Source organism: Lagenorhynchus albirostris, chromosome 7, assembly GCF_949774975.1.
Source record: "Lagenorhynchus albirostris chromosome 7, mLagAlb1.1, whole genome shotgun sequence".
Taxonomy (NCBI): domain Eukaryota; kingdom Metazoa; phylum Chordata; class Mammalia; order Artiodactyla; family Delphinidae; genus Lagenorhynchus; species Lagenorhynchus albirostris.
In genome coordinates this window covers 102,238,268-102,256,330 of record NC_083101.1, presented here as the reverse complement: position 1 = coordinate 102,256,330, position 18,063 = coordinate 102,238,268, and the positions used below count along the sequence as shown (strand labels likewise).

Sequence of the window (18,063 nt, the reverse complement as noted above, 5' to 3'; positions counted from 1 at the left end):
TTCCTAAAATAAGACAACAATGAAGTTTGCCACATAGATTGATTTTCTTTCACAAACGATTTCTCTGTAGCATGCAATGCTGTCTGACACCATTTTACCCACAGGAGAACTTCTTTCAGAATTAGAGCCAATCCTCTCAAACCCTGCAGCTGATTTATCAACTATGTTTATGTAATATTCTAAATCCTTTGTCATCATTTCAACAGTCTTCAAAGCATCTTTACCAGGAATAGATTTCATCTCAAGGAACTTTCTTTGCTCATCCATAAGAAGCAACTCCTCATCCATTTAAAAGTTTTATCATAAGATGGCAGCAATTCAGTCACATCTTCAGGCTCCACTTCTAATTCTCTATTTCTACCACATCTGCAGTTACTTCCTTGAACCCCTCAAAGTCTTGGGTCCCACAAAGTCATCCACGAGGGTTGGAATCAACTTCTTCCAAACTCTTATTAATGTTGATATTTTGATCTCTGATCCCTTTCCGTGAATCATGAATGTCCTTAATGGCATCTAGAACGATGAATCCTTTCCAGAATGTTTTCAATTTACTCTGCCCAGATCCAGAGGAACCACCATATATGACAGCTATAGGCTTACAAAATGTTTATCTTAAATAATAAGACTTGAAAATCAAAATTATTCCTTGATCCATGGGCTGCAGAATAGATGTGTTAGCACGCATGAAAACAACGTGAATCACATTGTACATCTCCATCAAAGCTGTTGGGTGACCAAGTGCACTGTCAATGAGCAGTAATATTTTGAAAGGAATCTTTTCACTGAGCAGTAGGTCTCAATAGAGGGCTTAAAATATTCCGTAAACCATACTGTAATCAGATATGCTATCATCCAGGCTTTGTTGTTCCATTTTTAGAGCACAGGCAGAATAGATTTAGCAAAACTCTTAAGGGCCCTAGGATTTTCAGAATGGTAAATCAACTTTGAATTCAGCTTCAAGTCACCAGCAGCAGCATTAGCCCTTAACAAGAGAGTCAGCCCGTCCTTGAAGCTTTGAAGCCAGGCATTGAGTTCTACTCTTTAGTTATGGAAGCCCTAGATGGCATCTTTTCCCAATGTAAAGCTATTTCATCTATATTGAAAATCTGTTGTTTAGTGTAGCCACTTTCATTAATTATCTTAGCTAGATCTATCCCCTGGATAATTTGCTGCTTCACCTTGCTTTTATGTTATGGAGACGGCTTCTTTCCTTAAACCTCATGAGCCAACCTCTGCTAGTTTCAAACTTTTCTTCTGCAGCTTCCTCATCTCTCTCAGGTTTCATAGAACTGAAGAGAATTAGGGCCATACTCTTGATTAGGCCCTGGCTTAAGTGAATGTTGTGGCTGGTTTGATCTTCTATCCAGACCACTAAAACTTTCTCCATATCTGCAGTAAGACTGTTTTGCTCTCTCATCATTCGTGTGTTCACTAGCGTAGAACTTTTAATTTCATTCGAGAGCTTTTCCTTTGCATTCACAACTTGGCTAACTGGCCAAAAGGCCTAGCTTTCAGCCTATCTCAGCTTTTGACATGCCTTCCCCACTAAGCTTAATAATTTCTTGCTTTTGATTTAAAGTGAGAGATGTGCAACTCTTCCTTTCACTTGAACAGTTAGAGGCCTAATTTCAATAGTGTTATTCTCAGGGAATAGGAAGGCCTAAGGAGAGAGAGAGAGAGATGGGGGAATGGCAGGTTGGTGGAGCAGTTTGAACACACACACACACACACACACACACACACACAGCATTTATCAATTTTCGCCATCTTATATGGGTGCAGTTCGTGGCGCCCTAAAATAATTACAATGGTAATATCAAATATCACTGATCACCTTAATAGTAATGATATGATATAATAATAAAAGATAATAATGAAAAAGTTTGAAATATTGCAAGAATTACCAAAATGTGACACAGAGATACAAAGTGAGCAAATACTGTTGGAAAAATGGTGCCAGTAGACTTGCTTGACTCAGGGTAGCCACAAACCTTCAATTTGTTAAAAAAAAAAAAAAAAGGGGGTCTTCTCTGGTGGCACAGTAGTTAAGAATCTGCCTGCCAATGCAGGGGACATGGGTTCGAGCCTTGGCCCGGGAAGATCCCACATGCCATGGAGTAACTAAGCCCGTGTGCCACAACTGCTGAGCCTGCGCTCTAGAGCCTGCGGACCACAACTACTGAAGCCCGTGCGCCTAGAGCCCGTGCTCCACAAGAGAGGCCGCTGCAGTGAGAGGCCCACGCACCGCAGCGAAGTGCGGCCCCCGCCTGCCCCAACTAGAGAAAGCCCGCGCGCAGAAACGAAGACCCAACGCGGCCAAAAATAAATAAATAAATTTATTTTAAGAAATGCAAAGCACAATAAAGTAAAGCACAATAAAAGGGGGTATGCCTATACAACGAGAAAAGGACAGTCTCTTCTATAAATGGTGTTGGGAAAACTGAACAGATACAAAAAAGAATGAAACTGGACCATTATCTTACACCATACACAAAATGGATTAAAGATTTGAACATAAGACCTGAAACTGTAAAACTCCTAGGTGAAAACAGGTGATAAGCAACTTGACATAAGTCTTGGTGATGATTTTTTGGATTTGACACCAAAAGCAAAGGCACCAAAAGCAAGAACGAACAAGTGAGACTATATTAAACTAAAAAGCTTCTGCACAAACGGGAGCAAATTTGCAAATCATATGTCTGATAAGGGGTTAATGTCCAAAATATAAAAAGAACTCACTTCAACTCAACAGCAGAAAACCAATCTGATTAAAAAATGGGCAGAGGATCTGAATACGCATTTTTCCAAAGACATACAGATGGTCAACAGGTACATGAAAAGGTGCTCAGCATTACTAATCAGCTGGAAAATGCAAATCAAAACCGCAATGACATATCACCTCATACCTGTCAGAATGGCTATTACTGAAAACACAAGAGAGAACAAGTGTTGGTGAAGATGTGGAGAAAAGGGAACCCTTGTGCACTGTTGGTCAGAATGCAAATTGGTGCAGCCACTATGGAGAACGGTATGGAGGTTCCTCAAAAAATTAAGAAGTACTATATGATCCAGAAACTCTACTTCTGGGTGCTTAATCAAAGGAAAACAGTAACTCAAAAAGATATATGTACGCCCATGTTCAACACAGTATTATTTACAACAGCCAAGATATGGAAACAACCTAATTGTCGCTTGATGAATGAATGGATAAAGAAATTGTGGTATATACACAATGAAATATTATTCGGCCATAAGAATGAAACCTTGCCATTTGCAACAACACGTATGGACTTCAAGGGCCTTACGCTAAGTCAGTCAATCAGAGAAAGACAAATACCATATGATCTCACTTATCTGTGGAATCTAAGACAAACACACAAAAGAAAACAAAAAAGTCAAACCAAGCTCATAAATACAGAGAAGAGATTGGTGGCTGGTTGTTGGGAGTATGTAAAAAATAGGTGAAGGGGGTCAAGAGGTATAAACTTTCAGTTATAAAATAAATAAGTCATGGAAATAATGTACAGCATGGTGACTATAATTAATAATACTGTATTGCATATTTGAAAGTTGCTAAAAGAGTAGATCTTAAAAGTTCTCATCACAGGGAAAAAAGAATTTGTAACTATGTGCGGTGATCATTTTGCAATATATATCCCTCATCTTTCCTCCACTACTCTTGTTTTCATTCTTGAATATCTCAATGCTAGATACTACAACTATATATTCCAGTAATTCTTTTAATAAGTACAGTCATATGATGTGTGTGGGGATGTGTTTATGTACATATATGTATGTATATCCTTAAAAAAAAAAAAGAAAAATCAACAGCAGATATGGAATGTCACCAAACAAAAACCGACTTAGTCCAGAGAAAGCTGAAACTGACAGGGGCTCCTTAGGGTGGTCTGATAACAGGAAACAAGCAGACTTGCTAGAGACCCCCAGAAAGGCTCAGGTTATCTAAAGCATCAGATATTCAATATGTCTGAAACAAGGGTCCAGGGCAATGCTGAAGCTGTATCAGTAGCACTTGAACCCACAGATCTCTCCACAAATAGCAAAGAACCTTTATGTTTTGGAGGGAACCTTTATGTTTTAGGACTCTATGAGATCTAAACAGCTAAGGATAGGAGGCCCTGTACTGAAAACAGTTTGTCTAAGTCTTCTCAATGACCTCCAGCCACTTTCCACATTTGCCTTCCACGGTTCTAGGGCTCAGGTTTACATCCCCAGGAATTCCCTCAAAGAAAACAGATCTGCCAAAGAGAAAGTACCCACAGGATTCTAATATTTGGGAGTTCCTTCACTGAAAAAGTGGCCCCGTTGTCCTACATGGAAATCCACTAGCCAACAGAGCCAGACCACACACAGTTAGCTCCCAGTCAGTTTTTAAAGTGTCGCACCTTCAAATGTGAACAGAGTCAAGGATCACAAGGCATCTGAAGAAAGATTTGAGAATGAGCCAGAACCTAAAATAATTAGGTAGCAAAATGAGACCCCATGAAATAAGGAAGAAAACTTCAACAAAACTATAATGTCCTCAACAATGCACAGTGAAAGATAGTCCATCATGATAAATTAAAAGACTAAACCAAAAAAAAAAAAGTACTTATTAATCACAGGAAAAACAAAAATCATGCAAGAAAGGAAATACGGCCCTAACACACCATATGGCAATTCATGAAAAATATCTATAGGGTTAGATAATACATACTAAACCCTAATTTAAACACAAATTGTAATTGGTTGTACTGGTAGGAAGGCAGGAAGAGGAAAGTGTCAGGACAGCTATGGCTAGGAGATGTGAGAGCAAAATCCTCATTTTTCACAGAAATAACAACAATGATAGCATAAAACATACCATGTTCCAGGCACAGTTGTAAGTACTTCGTATCTATTAATTTATTCAACCTCATAAAACCCCTGCTACATTATCACCCCGTTTTATACATGAGGAAACTGGAACAGAAAATTCAAGTAATTTGCCAAAAGTCACAATTAACTAATAATAAAGCCTAGAATCAAACGCCGACAATACAGCTCCACAGGCCATGTTCCCATATACCCTAACACAGTTCTCAAGAAGTTTTTACACCCTAAAGAATTATTGAGCACACCAAAGACTCTTAGTTCACGTTTGTTATATCTATCAAGAATATTTCAACAGCTTTTCCAGAATTGTGGATATCCTTTAATGCAACACAAAATTCAATGAAGATTTCTTAAACAGTTGCAATGTCAAATATGAAATCTTATCAATGAACTTTTCATATTGTTATGTTAAAATCCATGGGCCTATCCTGCAACTTGAGGGTATAATTTGCATGTACTGGTCGCGTAGAAAATACTGGTTCACTCAGTTATGTGTATCTTCCAAATGTTAACATATTTTACTGTGCAATATCCAAACGTCACATTAATATCCCCACTGATCCATCAGAAAAGTGCAGCCATTGGGAAGCTGTCAAGTAAGATCACAGTCATGAATACAAGTTTTCCAAAATTCTGATGTTCTCTCAAAAACTCGAATTTTTTTCATTGGTAAGAAATATCTGGCTTTCCTTGAAGTGGCAGGTTCACTGTTCATTTCTGAGAAAATGCCAGCCACGTTCCCAAGTCTGACTAACCATGTCTGTCAGTCATTCTTTCAAATAAACACGATGTTCCATGAAAAAGTGGCTAGTTCAACTCACAGCTCAAACAATCATATCCATAACTTTCCTGGAAACATCCACCACACTTCGGTATATACTTTGGAAATGCCTGGTGTCTACTTCCCGTCACACATAATATTCCAGGGTTGAAAATTAATAAAATGTATAATTTTTATTGCTTCATCAAGGATGTTAAGTGAAACTGGCCTTATTATTGTTTTCTGTAAACGATAAACAGGGTTGAAGGTAAAATGATTGCTTGATGCCATCAGTTTTAACCACCGCTGCTCTTACACCATGAGTGCAAACATCAACACAGTGAAAAAGGGCAAATAACACCTTAGTGCTGTTTCAACAAATAGTCTGACCTCATGGACCTCTTGGATGGGACTCAGGTATTCCCAGGAATCTGCAGATAATTTCAGATAATTTCTGAGAAGTCCTGCACTGCACTAAACAGCCTCATGTATACACAGGGTCTAAAATGAAAAATAAAGAAGTGGCAATAAAAGTACTTTTTAAAATAGGAAGGCCCATGCCAAAAGAGCCAAACGAGCCAAAGAAGGGCAAGCCCGGGACTGTCTTTCGTAGCAAGTCTTGTACTATTTGACTTTTTTAGAAGCATGTATTATTCTGATAAAAATCTGCAAAAATATCTAAATACTTCCCCATCAACAAACACTTCGCTCCTTTCCACAAGGTTATCCCAAATACATTTTGGTGGGGGTGCGGGGAACTCTTGCCCCTACATGTCAACACACAGTAGTCACAAAAGTATTAGACACTTACAGACAAAATATTAAAAGAAAAAGGTCGGAAAACACTGCCTCACCTCATTAGAGAAAAACAGACATGAACTAGACAAAAGTGTGCAAAATAAAACAGAAAGCGCCTCCAGAACACCACTTCTATCCAGGATCTCATAGCCTTTAACAGAACCATGCTCAACATCAACATTTAAACTAAGCGCACAATCTCTGTTAAGACACAGAGAAAATATTCTCTCTCCAGATCCAAAACGGATGAGGTGCACTGGAGAGTACCAACTCTGTACAAAAGCTTTCTAACAGAGCAAAACATACTCCTAGAAGAATTCATGATGGAACTTAAAAAACAAAACCATACCTGACAAGGGGAATTCTTGGTCAAAGAAGCATTCTTTAAATTCCGCTGCTGGGCAATGAAACGAATTAGATGGTTTGTTTCCGGAGAGCCCCGAACACCAACTGTAGAGCGTCGTCTGGATTTTTTAAGGTAGGATGATGACTTTCCTATAATAAAAACTCTTTTGTAAGTTGGAACACAACAAGGCAATCAGTAATCATGCCCTGAATACCCATGATCCACCAGCCTGAGAGAGAATATGATGAACGCATCGTACAGGGATCTAAGTGGAAAAGTACAGGCAAAATTGTGCACACATTATCAGATGGGTAGCTACCTTTGTTTTGTCTATTGATTTATTCCATGCCCCTGGAGAGGTGCTTGGCACATAGCAGGTGTTTATCAAAAAGTTGTGGAACAAATGCATGAATACATTTGAATTAACAGGTCTCATTTTTGTTTCTTACCTCCTGCACAGAGTTGGTAATGGATTGCTTTGGACTCAAAATTTCTTTTTCTGATCCCCAAGGACGATCTCCCCCCAGGCACACACTCTCACATCCTCAATTGTTCAAAATAATTTGTTTCTCTTAGATACCTGTCTACCTTCAGCACACTACCCTGAATTCCAACCAGTCTAGCTTTTTGAAGGTCTAAGAATGATGTTCTTGAGAAGGGAACACAGGTTGGCATCCACTTCGGTCTTGTCTCCATCAGGTATTACTAGTCTAGTGCCCCCTGATTTTCAAGTCCCCCATTACCCTCCATTTCTAAATTCTATTCTCTAATTCCATTCCCATTATTTGTTTCTTCAGCTAAATCAGACTTCACAGGTGAATTTCATTTCTATTCCATAAGGGAGATTAGCCTGAGTCAATTTTCTGTTTGAGATTTTGAAAGAGGTATGCCCCAGTCTTTCAATGTCATATTTTCTTAATTGCCCTTCAACTTTCTCTCATTTTTACCATACATGACCATAAAATGTATTACTATTTTCACATACACACTCCTGTATCCCATGTGTCGGGTCAAAGAGTGACTCGCACACATGTCCTTTTCCAGTTTGGGCCTGGAGCGTAGCTGTGACTTAGGAACAGTATCATGCTGGGTGCCCTGGGACCCTGATCTCCCTGATCCAGCAAGTCTGAGAGTCAATCAATTTAGATAAAGTAATAAGATACACAGGGTAAGTGAACAAAATAGAGTTTAATTTTTCAACTTTTAAAGGCACTGCAATAGAAGAAGAACATCTCTTACCTGAAGAGTTCTTTACAAAACTTTCAGGTGTAATTCCCAATTGCTCCACAGTTACTGTGGAAAAGTTCAAAGGTGACTGAAAAGCATCTGACATGCAACGATTAGGAGTCACTTCAGCTGCAGGCTTGTGAGGAGTTACAAGCTTCCCATTTCCCAAAATGAAAGAGGTATCTTCTGAAACAGACAACATGTAGGGTCTAAACATCATTATCAAGATAAACACCTAAACCTTAAATTTCACAAAGAAACAACAGGTCACTACCTACCAGCGTTATTAATAGCAGACTCCTTGGTTTCAAGGGGCTTGCTGTCTTTTGAACTATCATCCATCTAAAAAAGAGAGAGAAGAAAGAAAAAAGAAAAATAACCCCACCTCCAAGATTAATGTGATTTGATCGAGATCCTCTTTCAAGACTGAATTCTAATACAACCTATACTGGCACGAAAACGGATGCCAAGAGACTACTTTTGGAGCTCAAATTAAAGAGAAATGGAGGAAACTGCTGCTCGGGATGAAACAAAGCAGATCCCATACAATAAAGCCAAGGCTTTCCAACCTTAGCGAACATCAGAATCATCCAGGCACCCTGTTGGAGAAGCGGTTTTGCGGATTCCCAAAAATTCTAATTCAGGAGGTCTGGCTGGGCCCCAGAAATCTGCATTTTAAAAAGCAGGCGGGTGATCCAGTAGAACACACTTCTGAGAAACACGTCGGAAAAACAGCTCTGCGCCACTACTGTCTCGGAACTCCCAACCAGGCCGCTTGCCTTACCTCCCTCGGGTTTATTTTGAACACTCCGCCGATGAGTGTCGTGGCTGTCCTGCCTTCTAGACCTCGGCTCTCTGGTCCTGATGGGCTCGCTCGAGAAAGTAACTGTCGGCCGCCAAGCCAGCCGCGGGGGGCTACCTGGTCCCCGGCCGCCGACCCCCAGACCCCACAGCCGGCGTTACCTATACCCTCCCCTCCGCCCGGCCGCGGCCCGCCGCCCGATTCAAATCGCCGGCCCCGCCTCCTCGGCGTCCCGGCGTTACTCTGAGAATCTCTACGCCCACGCCACTCGCACGTGTGCGCGCGCGCACCGAACTCTCCCAGACCTCTACCTCGCCTTCCCAGGAACAGGAGTGGCTTCGTGGGCTCGGAGAAACACCACCGCTAGCCGCAGTTGACACACTGTCCAGAGAGCTCCACTGCTGACCTGCGTCCCCGGGAACTATTTTCCGTGAGAGCCTCGCGGAGGAATTATCTCGTTAGCCGTTTGGTTCAGTCCCCGGCCTTTCGATTGGATGCTGCGAACTTCGAAAAGAATCATTGAACCAATCCTGACAGAACGACGAGCTGGCTCTTACCCAATCAGCCAGTCCCGACCGCAGCCGTTTCCTCGGTGGGTTGAGCGAGTGGGAGGGGTTAAAGTTGGGAGGCTCTGACTGGTTGTGGATCTCTCCCAGCGCTCTGCCTCTTCCCTCAAGCCCCGCCTCCGTATGCAGATGAGCTCTACCTGGTGTTGGCTATGCGCCTGCTCAGTAACGCTTTGAGCCGCCGCTCGGCTCCAGGTTCAGCTCTGATTGGCTGATAACCCTTCCCCGTCGGCTAGACTGCAGCCTCTCTTCCCTCCTTCCACCTGGGCTGGGTTAGTTAGAGCCCACCCAGTGCAGGGCGATGATTGGCTGAATTTTGGCCGGCGCTGCCCGCTGATTGGCGGAGCTTAGAGTCAGTCTGGGAGGGTGGGGGAAGGGCCCCAGGCTGACTGAGGAGCCCAGGGGCGGGGTGGGAAGGAGGACCCGCCAACCTTGGGGTGTGGGTAGGAGAGTGCGTGCCTGTGTGTGTGTGTCTGTAAGGGAAGGAAGGTGGCGAAGGGAGGAGAGTCCGAGTGGGTGGAGGGAGGGGAAGGGCGGGAAAAGAAAAAGGTGGGAGGAGAGCCAGGTGGGAGGGTGGCGACTCACTCAGGACCCAGTGGGGGCAGCGCGATGAGGCGGGTGACCCTGTTCCTTAACGGCAGCCCCAAGAATGGAAAGGTAAGGGGGTCGGGAGGAGGCGAGGCGGGCCCGGCTGCTGGGGGCGAGGGCAGCGGAGTGCGGAGCGGGCGCACAGGGCTGAGGGCTGAAGTTGGGGAGAGGGGCTGGGAGCGGGGAGGTGGGCGTGCGCCGGGGTGGGGGGCGTCCAGGAGGAGGCGAACGTCGGGTCCCCGCGGCCTCCCCCCCACCCCCGGAATCCCTAGCCCGAGCCTGCCCTTGGACTCCCCAGCTGCTCTGGGGACCAGCGCGCAGGTCAACTTGTGCTCAGTCGTTCCCAAGTCCAGGTGTGGGTCCTGGAGAACAGAGGACTCGGAGGGCGTGGGGGGGCCGCTGTCACCTGATGCTTCTATTCCTCTTCCCACTTCCCCCAAGACCCCGCTGCCCCCCACCCCTGGCTACAGAAGGCGCCGGTTCCCACCTTCGTGCTGAGTAATGGTCTGCTCCAGAAAGTGGCCGTAACGACTAAGGCGTGTAAGGTTGATCAGGTGAAAAGAATTTCAACTCTTTCTCTCCGTGGATGAGTAAAACACTCTCCCATCCTAGGGCCAATAGACGGATGGAAAATTGGTGACATTTTCTTGATGGTCCCCCTCCCTCCCCCACTTTAGGAGCCCCAAGCCCCGCCGCCGTCAAACTTTTGTACTCGCTTTAGTCTTTCGCCGTATTTTAGTTCCGTAGAGGACTAGGACAATAGACCAAAATGGATTGATTGGACATTGCTCTTTGCTGTGTTAGGCCTTTGTTGAGTGTGTGGTGCTAAATATTTTTCCAACGCTGGAGTAAGCCAACATGAATCCTGTTCCTTCTCAGCCTCTTGCCCCACCCATGAAAGTTCGGCTTCTTTGGAAAATTTGACTGTTTAAGGCAGACGTTTATGGTGTGGCTAAATGACGTTTAGAAATAATTAAGCCTTGTGAGTCTGAGATGAAGATAGATTGGGCTCCCTGTTTCATTAGCCAGAATGGTTTGTTTCCTGCATCTTTCGGAAACATTGCACATTTTTAAATAGCGTAATTGTGCCACGGTTTAAAAAAATGGCTTTCCAGCTACTCTGCAGTTTTGAGTGAACGTGCTGTAAAAATTTGAACCGCACTGTAGTGTGTTGACTATAATGTTGCGTTCTTCTGCTTTTAGAGATTTAATACTCATAAAAACAGAACTGGCATAATAAATTCAAGTTCTTGAATTTTCATAAATGCTGCCTCAAAATAGGCTTCCCAAGATTCACATTATTTCTGACCCTTTTTAACTTTTTCTGTACCTGTTTTGTCTGTTGATTACTACTCATAATCTAAAACATATATTGTTACAGGAAGAAAGATTTAGTAGATCCAAACTTACAATTGCAGTACGTTCTCAAAAACAGATCTCTCATTGACCCTTTTATTTAACATCTCTGCTGTGTTATTCCTGGAAGACAACATGTTTAGACCCAGCCATAAATATTTAACTATTTCTTCTGAAACTACTGAATTTTGTTCTTGTCAAAAGTTGGCTGGCTTAGTCTTGCCATATTTTTAATAAGGTGGCTTTTTTCTGAAAGCTACTTACTTTTGACTAGGTTAGGTTTTTTTGTTTGTTTGTTTTGTTTTTTTGCGGTACGCGGGCCTCTCGCTGTTGTGGCCTCCCCCGTTGCGGAGCACAGGCTCCAGACGCGCAGGCTCAGTGGCCATGGCTCACGGGCCCAGCCGCTCAGTGGCATGTGGGATCTTCCCGGACCGGGGCACGAACCCGTGTCCCCTGCATCGGCAGGCGGACTCCCAACCACTGCACCACCAGGGAAGCCCAAGGTTAGGTTTTTGGATTTGATTTTATTTGCTTTAAAAATATTTTGCTAGAGAATTGGAAAAAACGCAAATAGTTAAATGTGTTTATGTTACAAAGATTATAAAAACCCAAACTAGAGAATACCAGTATGATTCAGTATTAAAAATAAGTCATGCCATAATCCTTGCTACTTAACTGGAAAACATTCTGTGCCAAACTTGTCAGTGTTTCCTCTCCTCTCCCTTAAGCTGATTAAAAAAATAATATTATAATTACTCTTATTTGACCAAAGAGAGCAGAATAATACGTAACATGTATTTTCTGTATAAATAGTGACTGTATTTCGTCAGGGTTGGCATGATCTTGACATGATTTTTCAAGGAGCTGAAACAAAGCACTACAAGGAGATAGAGTTTGGTTTCCTATCCACCGGTTGGAATGTCTGTGTCACTTTAATCATCTCCTTGTTTACCTAGCTTCTGTTTTTGTTTCCTGGCCATAAGAGTAATGCCTGTCTTTTTCAAATAAGTTTCCCTCCTTTAAAGCTTGTTCAGTGGTTGCCAGCCTGGGCCGTGAAGCTTGGGGTTAGGAAGACACAGAGTCACAGCAGGGGACTACATCATAGACTTTTGACTTTTCTGTGCACTGAGTAAACGTAAGTGTGACTACTAAATGTTTTGAAGAGGGGGCTGTGCCTTCTCTAAAACAGTGCTTTCCAGAGTGAGAGGGTCCACCACAGGGGGCGTGCAAGAGGATCCAGTAGAGTTTAAGAAGAAATATTACACCTTTTATTTATATCTTTTACTTAAAGATATAAAATTATATTAAGACTTGGTTTGTCCAATCTGGAAAGACACAGGTGCTTTTTTTTTTTTTTTTTCTTGCGGTACGCGGGCCTCTCACTGTTGTGGCCTCTCCCGTTGCGGAGCACAGGCTCCGAATGCGCAGGCTCAGCGGCCATGGCTCACGGGCCCAGCCGCTCCGCGGCATGTGGGATCTTCCCGGACCGGGGCATGAACCCGTGTCCCCTGCATCGGCAGGCGGACTCCCAACCACTGCGCCACCAGGGAAGCCCGACACACGTGCTTTTAATGACTGAGAATGTCAGCTGGTCTCAGGTCATCTGAAAGGAGGCCGGACGTTCACATGGGAAAAGCTGACAGTCGCTTCTTCACCGGTTGGTTCCCTTTGGCGTATTGTTATATGGTGAAGCTTACATGTGCCAGGTTAAGATGTGTATTATACCGTTTTCACTAAATTAACCCTCACCAAAATGCCAAGTGGCTTGACAAGATTCCTTCAAATAAGATGCAGATCAAAGACAATACTAACTAGGCAAGCACAAGTAAGCCATGAGAAATGGCAGGGCTGCCACTTCTAATATAAACTCTCAGATTAAAACAAAGAACAGGGACTTCCGTGGTGGCGCAAAGGGGTTAAGAATCCGCCTGCCAATGCAGGGGACACGGGTTCGAGCCCTGGTCGGGGAATATCCCACATGCCACGGAGCAACTAAGCCCGTGCGCCACAACTACTGAGCCCACGCGCCTAGAGCCCGTGCTCCACAACAAGAGAAGCCACCGCAATGAGAAGCCCGTGCTCGCTGCAACCAGAGGAAGCCTGCACACAGCAACGAAGACCCAACACAACTCAATAAATAAATAAACAAATTTATAAATAAAAATGCCAATCTTTAAAAAAAAACAAACAAAAAACAGTGGATTTATAGATCGGAGAAGAGGGCAAAAAGTGTCAAATTTTAAAGAAGACTATTTGAAGTCCAATTTAATAACTGCTATTAACAGTAAATTGCTCCCCAAGTGTATATCGTTCTTTGAGATATTAGCCAATAATAGGATGAGGTCATCTCAATTAGCAAGATATTTCAAAGTACTTTCCAGCACACAAAGACAGTTTCGGATTTTTTTTTTCTTTTTCTTTTAATGTATAAAGTCAGCCTTGAATTTGGCAGGAGTTCACTAAGCTTAATGATAAATATTTACGGGATTTTTACTGGTTTACTCATCGTCTTGAGTCAGTAAAAGTCCTCTTATCATTTGGGAAATTATATTCTTCCTGACAGTGGTATATTCTTTATAAATAAGTAAATAAGTATACAAATGTTTGAGGCCATGCCCAAAAACGTTTTACTTAAGGGGTACATAGTGAAAAACATTTGAAGGCCATATTTCTAAAAAAAACGGGATCTTTACATTTTAGTTTGTTTAAGTTGCTCCAGAAGAGTCGGGTTTGAACCTTTTCATCCTCTCTCCATATGCCTCAGAATTCCCGTTGTTCTCCTTTTAACATTCTGTGTAATAGTTGGCATCGAGGAATATGAAATGAGAACTTAGATCTCTGAATGTAGTGAGTGGCTTTTGAGCAACCCGATGTAAATTCAAAGTTTCTGTACATCTTGGACATAAGTTGCTTTTTTTAAAAATTGAGAATATTCAATAATGTGCTGTGCCAGTTTTAGACCTTTTGTATACCTTATTCATTCATTCAGTCAACACTTAGACTGAGTTCCGTCTTTGAGGAGGAACCATGCCAGGCACTGCAGATATAGTGGGATATGAAATAGATCTTAATTCTGTACTGATGTTTACAGTCTTGGTCCCAGACCTGTTTTCTTCTGGCTTTGATATTAGGTCAGAAATGTGTTGTTGGTATTAACAGAGTTTCCAGAGTTGAATTCATTGTGTTGAGTTGAAGAAAGGTGAAAATCTATGTAAAGCTTTGTCTATTGAAATCTAAACATTAATAAGAAACTTGCTCTTCAAGTTTAAACGTTTTTAAAATGTATTTGATACATATAAAAGAATACAATAAAGAATATTAATATGCATAAAATTAAAAGGAAAATAATATAATGAATATCAGTAAACTTACCACACAGCTCAAGAAATAGCATATTATCAAAACTTAATGTGTTTGTCTACTTTCCTATATCCCATGAAGGCAGCCAATTTCATGAATTCTTTTTCAGTAAATAGTTTTACCACGTATGTATGTATAAGTAAACTATATGTTTTGTCAGCTTTGGGATATATCATATCCTAAATTGGTATCACATTGTACATAGTCTTTTTGTTTTTGTTTTTGCGGCACGCGGGCCTCTCACTGTTGTGGCCTCTCCCGTTGCGGAGCACAGGCTCCAGACGTGCAGGCTCAGCGGCCATGGCTCACGGGCCCAGCTGCTCCGCAGCATGTGGGATCTTCCCGGACTGGGGCACGAACCCATGTCCCCTGCATCGGCAGGCGGACTCTCAACCACTGCACCACCGGGGAAGCCCTACATAGTCTTTTTGGAGATGAGTTTTTCATTCAGTATAATATTTTTAAGATTTCATCTATATTGTCCCACATACTGATAGTTTAGTCATTTTCACTGCTTTATAATAATTATACAAAGTATATACAAATACTATCACAGTTTATCCATTCTCCTGTCAGTGGACAGTTGGGTTGTTTATTTTCTTTATATTTTGCCATGAAATTGACAGTGCTGCCACGAGTATTATTGTATATCCTGGTACACACACGTGCAAGCATCTTTCTAGGGCAGTGGTTTGCAAACTTTAGCATGCGTTGGAATCACCTGGAGGAACTGAGCAACTATTGCTGGGCCTCATTCCCCAGAGCTTTAGATTCACTAGGTCTGGGGTGAGGCTAGGAGTTTGAATTTCTAATCTACTTCCAGGTGATCCTAATGGTGCTGGTCTAGAGACCTCACTTTTGAGAACCACTGCTCTAGGATATATATGGAAGTTGTAATTATTGGGTATTAAGGTATGTGAATGTTTAATTTTTTAAAATAATGGCAAATTGTTTTTGAAAGTCATTGTGGTAATTTATATCTCACCAGCATTGCATAAACCCTCTCATTGATACATATCCTCTTCAACATTTGCTGTTGTCAGACTTTAAAATTTTTAAGTATTTTAACATTTGTCTTCTTGATGTAGTCATCTTTTTTAGGAATAAAATAATGTTAATTTTTGAAATGTATAAACTAAAAGTGTAGGCAGAGTAAATAGATTCTACATTTAGTTATTGTGATTGGTGGGTCGGTTGGGTAAATTGGCCTGCATAAATTCACTGATTATTTATTGTTTGTGTATTATGTAATAGTTATGGTGGGCATTTTAAAAAAACATGTTTTAAATACATGTGCAGGTTTTAGTTTTTAAATTTGAATAACATAGATTACAATTTGTTTTCAGTGTTTAAAGACAGATTAAAACTTCATTAAACTGATATGTCCTGGTAGGCACGGTGTACCATTTACTTTCCCAATTGGTGGATAGCTTTCACTTGTCGTGGGATCTGAAATTTAGAAAGAATTAAGTTAAATAGTATAACATAGTGGCCATAAACTTTATTTATTTATTTTTTTGGCCATAAACTTTAATAGACATGCTTCTCAGTTTATTCCATAGAATGCTTCCATTCTAAGTATAGTGCTTAGGTTATTAAAATGGATAATCACAGTGGCATGGAAACTTCAGGTCCACACTAGGAACTAGAACACACGTGAAGCAAATAGCCATTGTAAGCGTGATCATTTTATAAATGCTTGGCCTCTCTGAGGACTAAAGTCAGCTTAGTAAATAACGGTTAGAGCTCACAGCCATGATATACAAGATTTCCAGTGTTGCTTTTTCCCAGCAGAGTCGATATATATTGAAGGGTACATGTGCCAGTCTGTTTGAGACTTTCTCACAAACTTAAAATCTTTTACAGGTATATCACATTTTAAAATCTGATATTCTCATTGAGATTTAAAATATTATGTCTGCAGCCTTATTTGTGAGTTATTTGTTAGTATGCTCAAGAGAGTCAGCTAAAGTGATCTTGTTGAAAACATGCTAAAAATGCCTTTCAAATGAAGAACAAGTATGTTGGCCCAACTTAAGGTAAATTTTCAGATTTTCAATGCTATCAGATTCTTTGCAGTAATTTCAGTGCTGTTTTCTCTAATTGATGGCCCTTTGGTTATTTCATTTAAAGAAAATTGTCCATTACCAGATTACTTGTCAACTGCTAAAATAATTTATTTGTAAATCTGGTATCTAGAGCTATGGAAACCCTAAGTTAAAACTTTTTTCCTTTATTGCATAACTAATAGAAGTTCATTGTAACAAATCTGGAGGACAAAACAAAAACTCATAAGTGAACCTTAATTCTATCCAAAGGTAGCCACTTTCCATACTCATATGAACTATATGAACATCACTTTAGAATAGCATTTCTACTGTGTACTTTGTTTTTTAACTTAATGTCAGTGGAAAAGACAAATATAACTGACTCACACACAGAAAAGGCATGTCCTCGTTCAACACTCTGAAAGCAATGAAAATTTCATCTGACATTCAAGAAACATTTATCAGAGACCTGCTATAAACCAGACACTGTGACACTTAAGAGGATCCTTTTTAAACTGGCTGCAGTTCTTTTCTGGGTGTTAGAGATTTGGGTAGTACAGGGATGTACTTCATTGCTGCTCATCAGCATTACAAGGGATTATTGGTTACCTAAATTCACTGAATAACCACTTTTTACAAATTAAAAATTTATTATTAAACCACAGTCTAGATAGGAAGTCAGGTTAGAAAATATTTGAGGTAATGATAAATTGTGTTCAATACTATGTGAGGGCTTATTTAAGTGATAATAAAATAAATATGAACTCAATTTGTATCTAGAATGTGCTCCTTAGTATTGCAGCCTACAAGGAAACACCTGTTTTACTTTGATTGCCCTGAAATTGCCAAACTGTGTGATGTGTGGCTTTGTTTTTGTTTTTAATCTTATAATCGAATTTGACTTCAATGGGGAGAAAAGAAAGATGGTAACTACTCAACCTTCCATACAAAACAACAGGGTTTGAGTTGGACTCTACTACTTGGTTACTGTGAGTTGCTATGACATGGTCAAGCCTAACAGAGTTAAAATAGTTGTTTCCTTGTTCCTGACTTTCTTCTGCTCTTTGAAGCAGCAGTGTCCAATAGAACGCTCTGTGAGGAAGGAAATAACTCCATATCTGCGCTGTGTAATATGGTAACCACTAGCCATTGTGGCTGTTGAGCAGTTCATACATGACTGTTGTAACTGATGAACTGACTTATTTTAATTAATAGCAATACATTAAAACTTAAATAGCCTCTTGTAGCTAGTGGCTTCCAAATTGGACAGCGTGGCTTTCGAACATGGCAGGTGGCCTGTATTTTCATTAGGAAACAACTGACCCACAGGAAAAATC

General features: G+C 41.2%; 2 protein-coding genes across 10 annotated transcripts in view; one reads left to right on the top strand and one right to left on the bottom strand.

The window, feature by feature from the left end:
- CDCA2 (cell division cycle associated 2) overlaps nucleotides 1-10,538 on the bottom strand; it is a 51,156-nt gene extending 40,618 nt beyond the window's left edge. For 8 of the 9 annotated variants that reach the window (XM_060155693.1, XM_060155701.1, XM_060155696.1 and 5 more), the window contains exons 1-4: nucleotides 8,791-8,866; nucleotides 8,285-8,348; nucleotides 8,019-8,192; nucleotides 6,783-6,928 (exon numbers count right to left, since the gene is read on the bottom strand). In XM_060155693.1, the coding sequence (XP_060011676.1) occupies nucleotides 6,783-6,928; nucleotides 8,019-8,192; nucleotides 8,285-8,348 (384 nt within the window). In that variant the 5' untranslated portion in view covers nucleotides 8,791-8,866. Of the gene's footprint in view, nucleotides 1-6,782; nucleotides 6,929-8,018; nucleotides 8,193-8,284; nucleotides 8,349-8,790; nucleotides 8,867-10,449 lie in introns of those variants that run through there. The other variant, XM_060155694.1, reaches the window with a different exon arrangement.
- The window catches only part of KCTD9 (potassium channel tetramerization domain containing 9), a 60,943-nt gene continuing 52,813 nt past the window's right edge, over nucleotides 9,934-18,063 (top strand). The window contains exon 1 of the mRNA XM_060155709.1: nucleotides 9,934-10,031. Within this exon, the coding sequence (XP_060011692.1) occupies nucleotides 9,984-10,031 (48 nt within the window). The 5' untranslated portion in view covers nucleotides 9,934-9,983. The remainder of the gene's footprint in view (nucleotides 10,032-18,063) is intronic.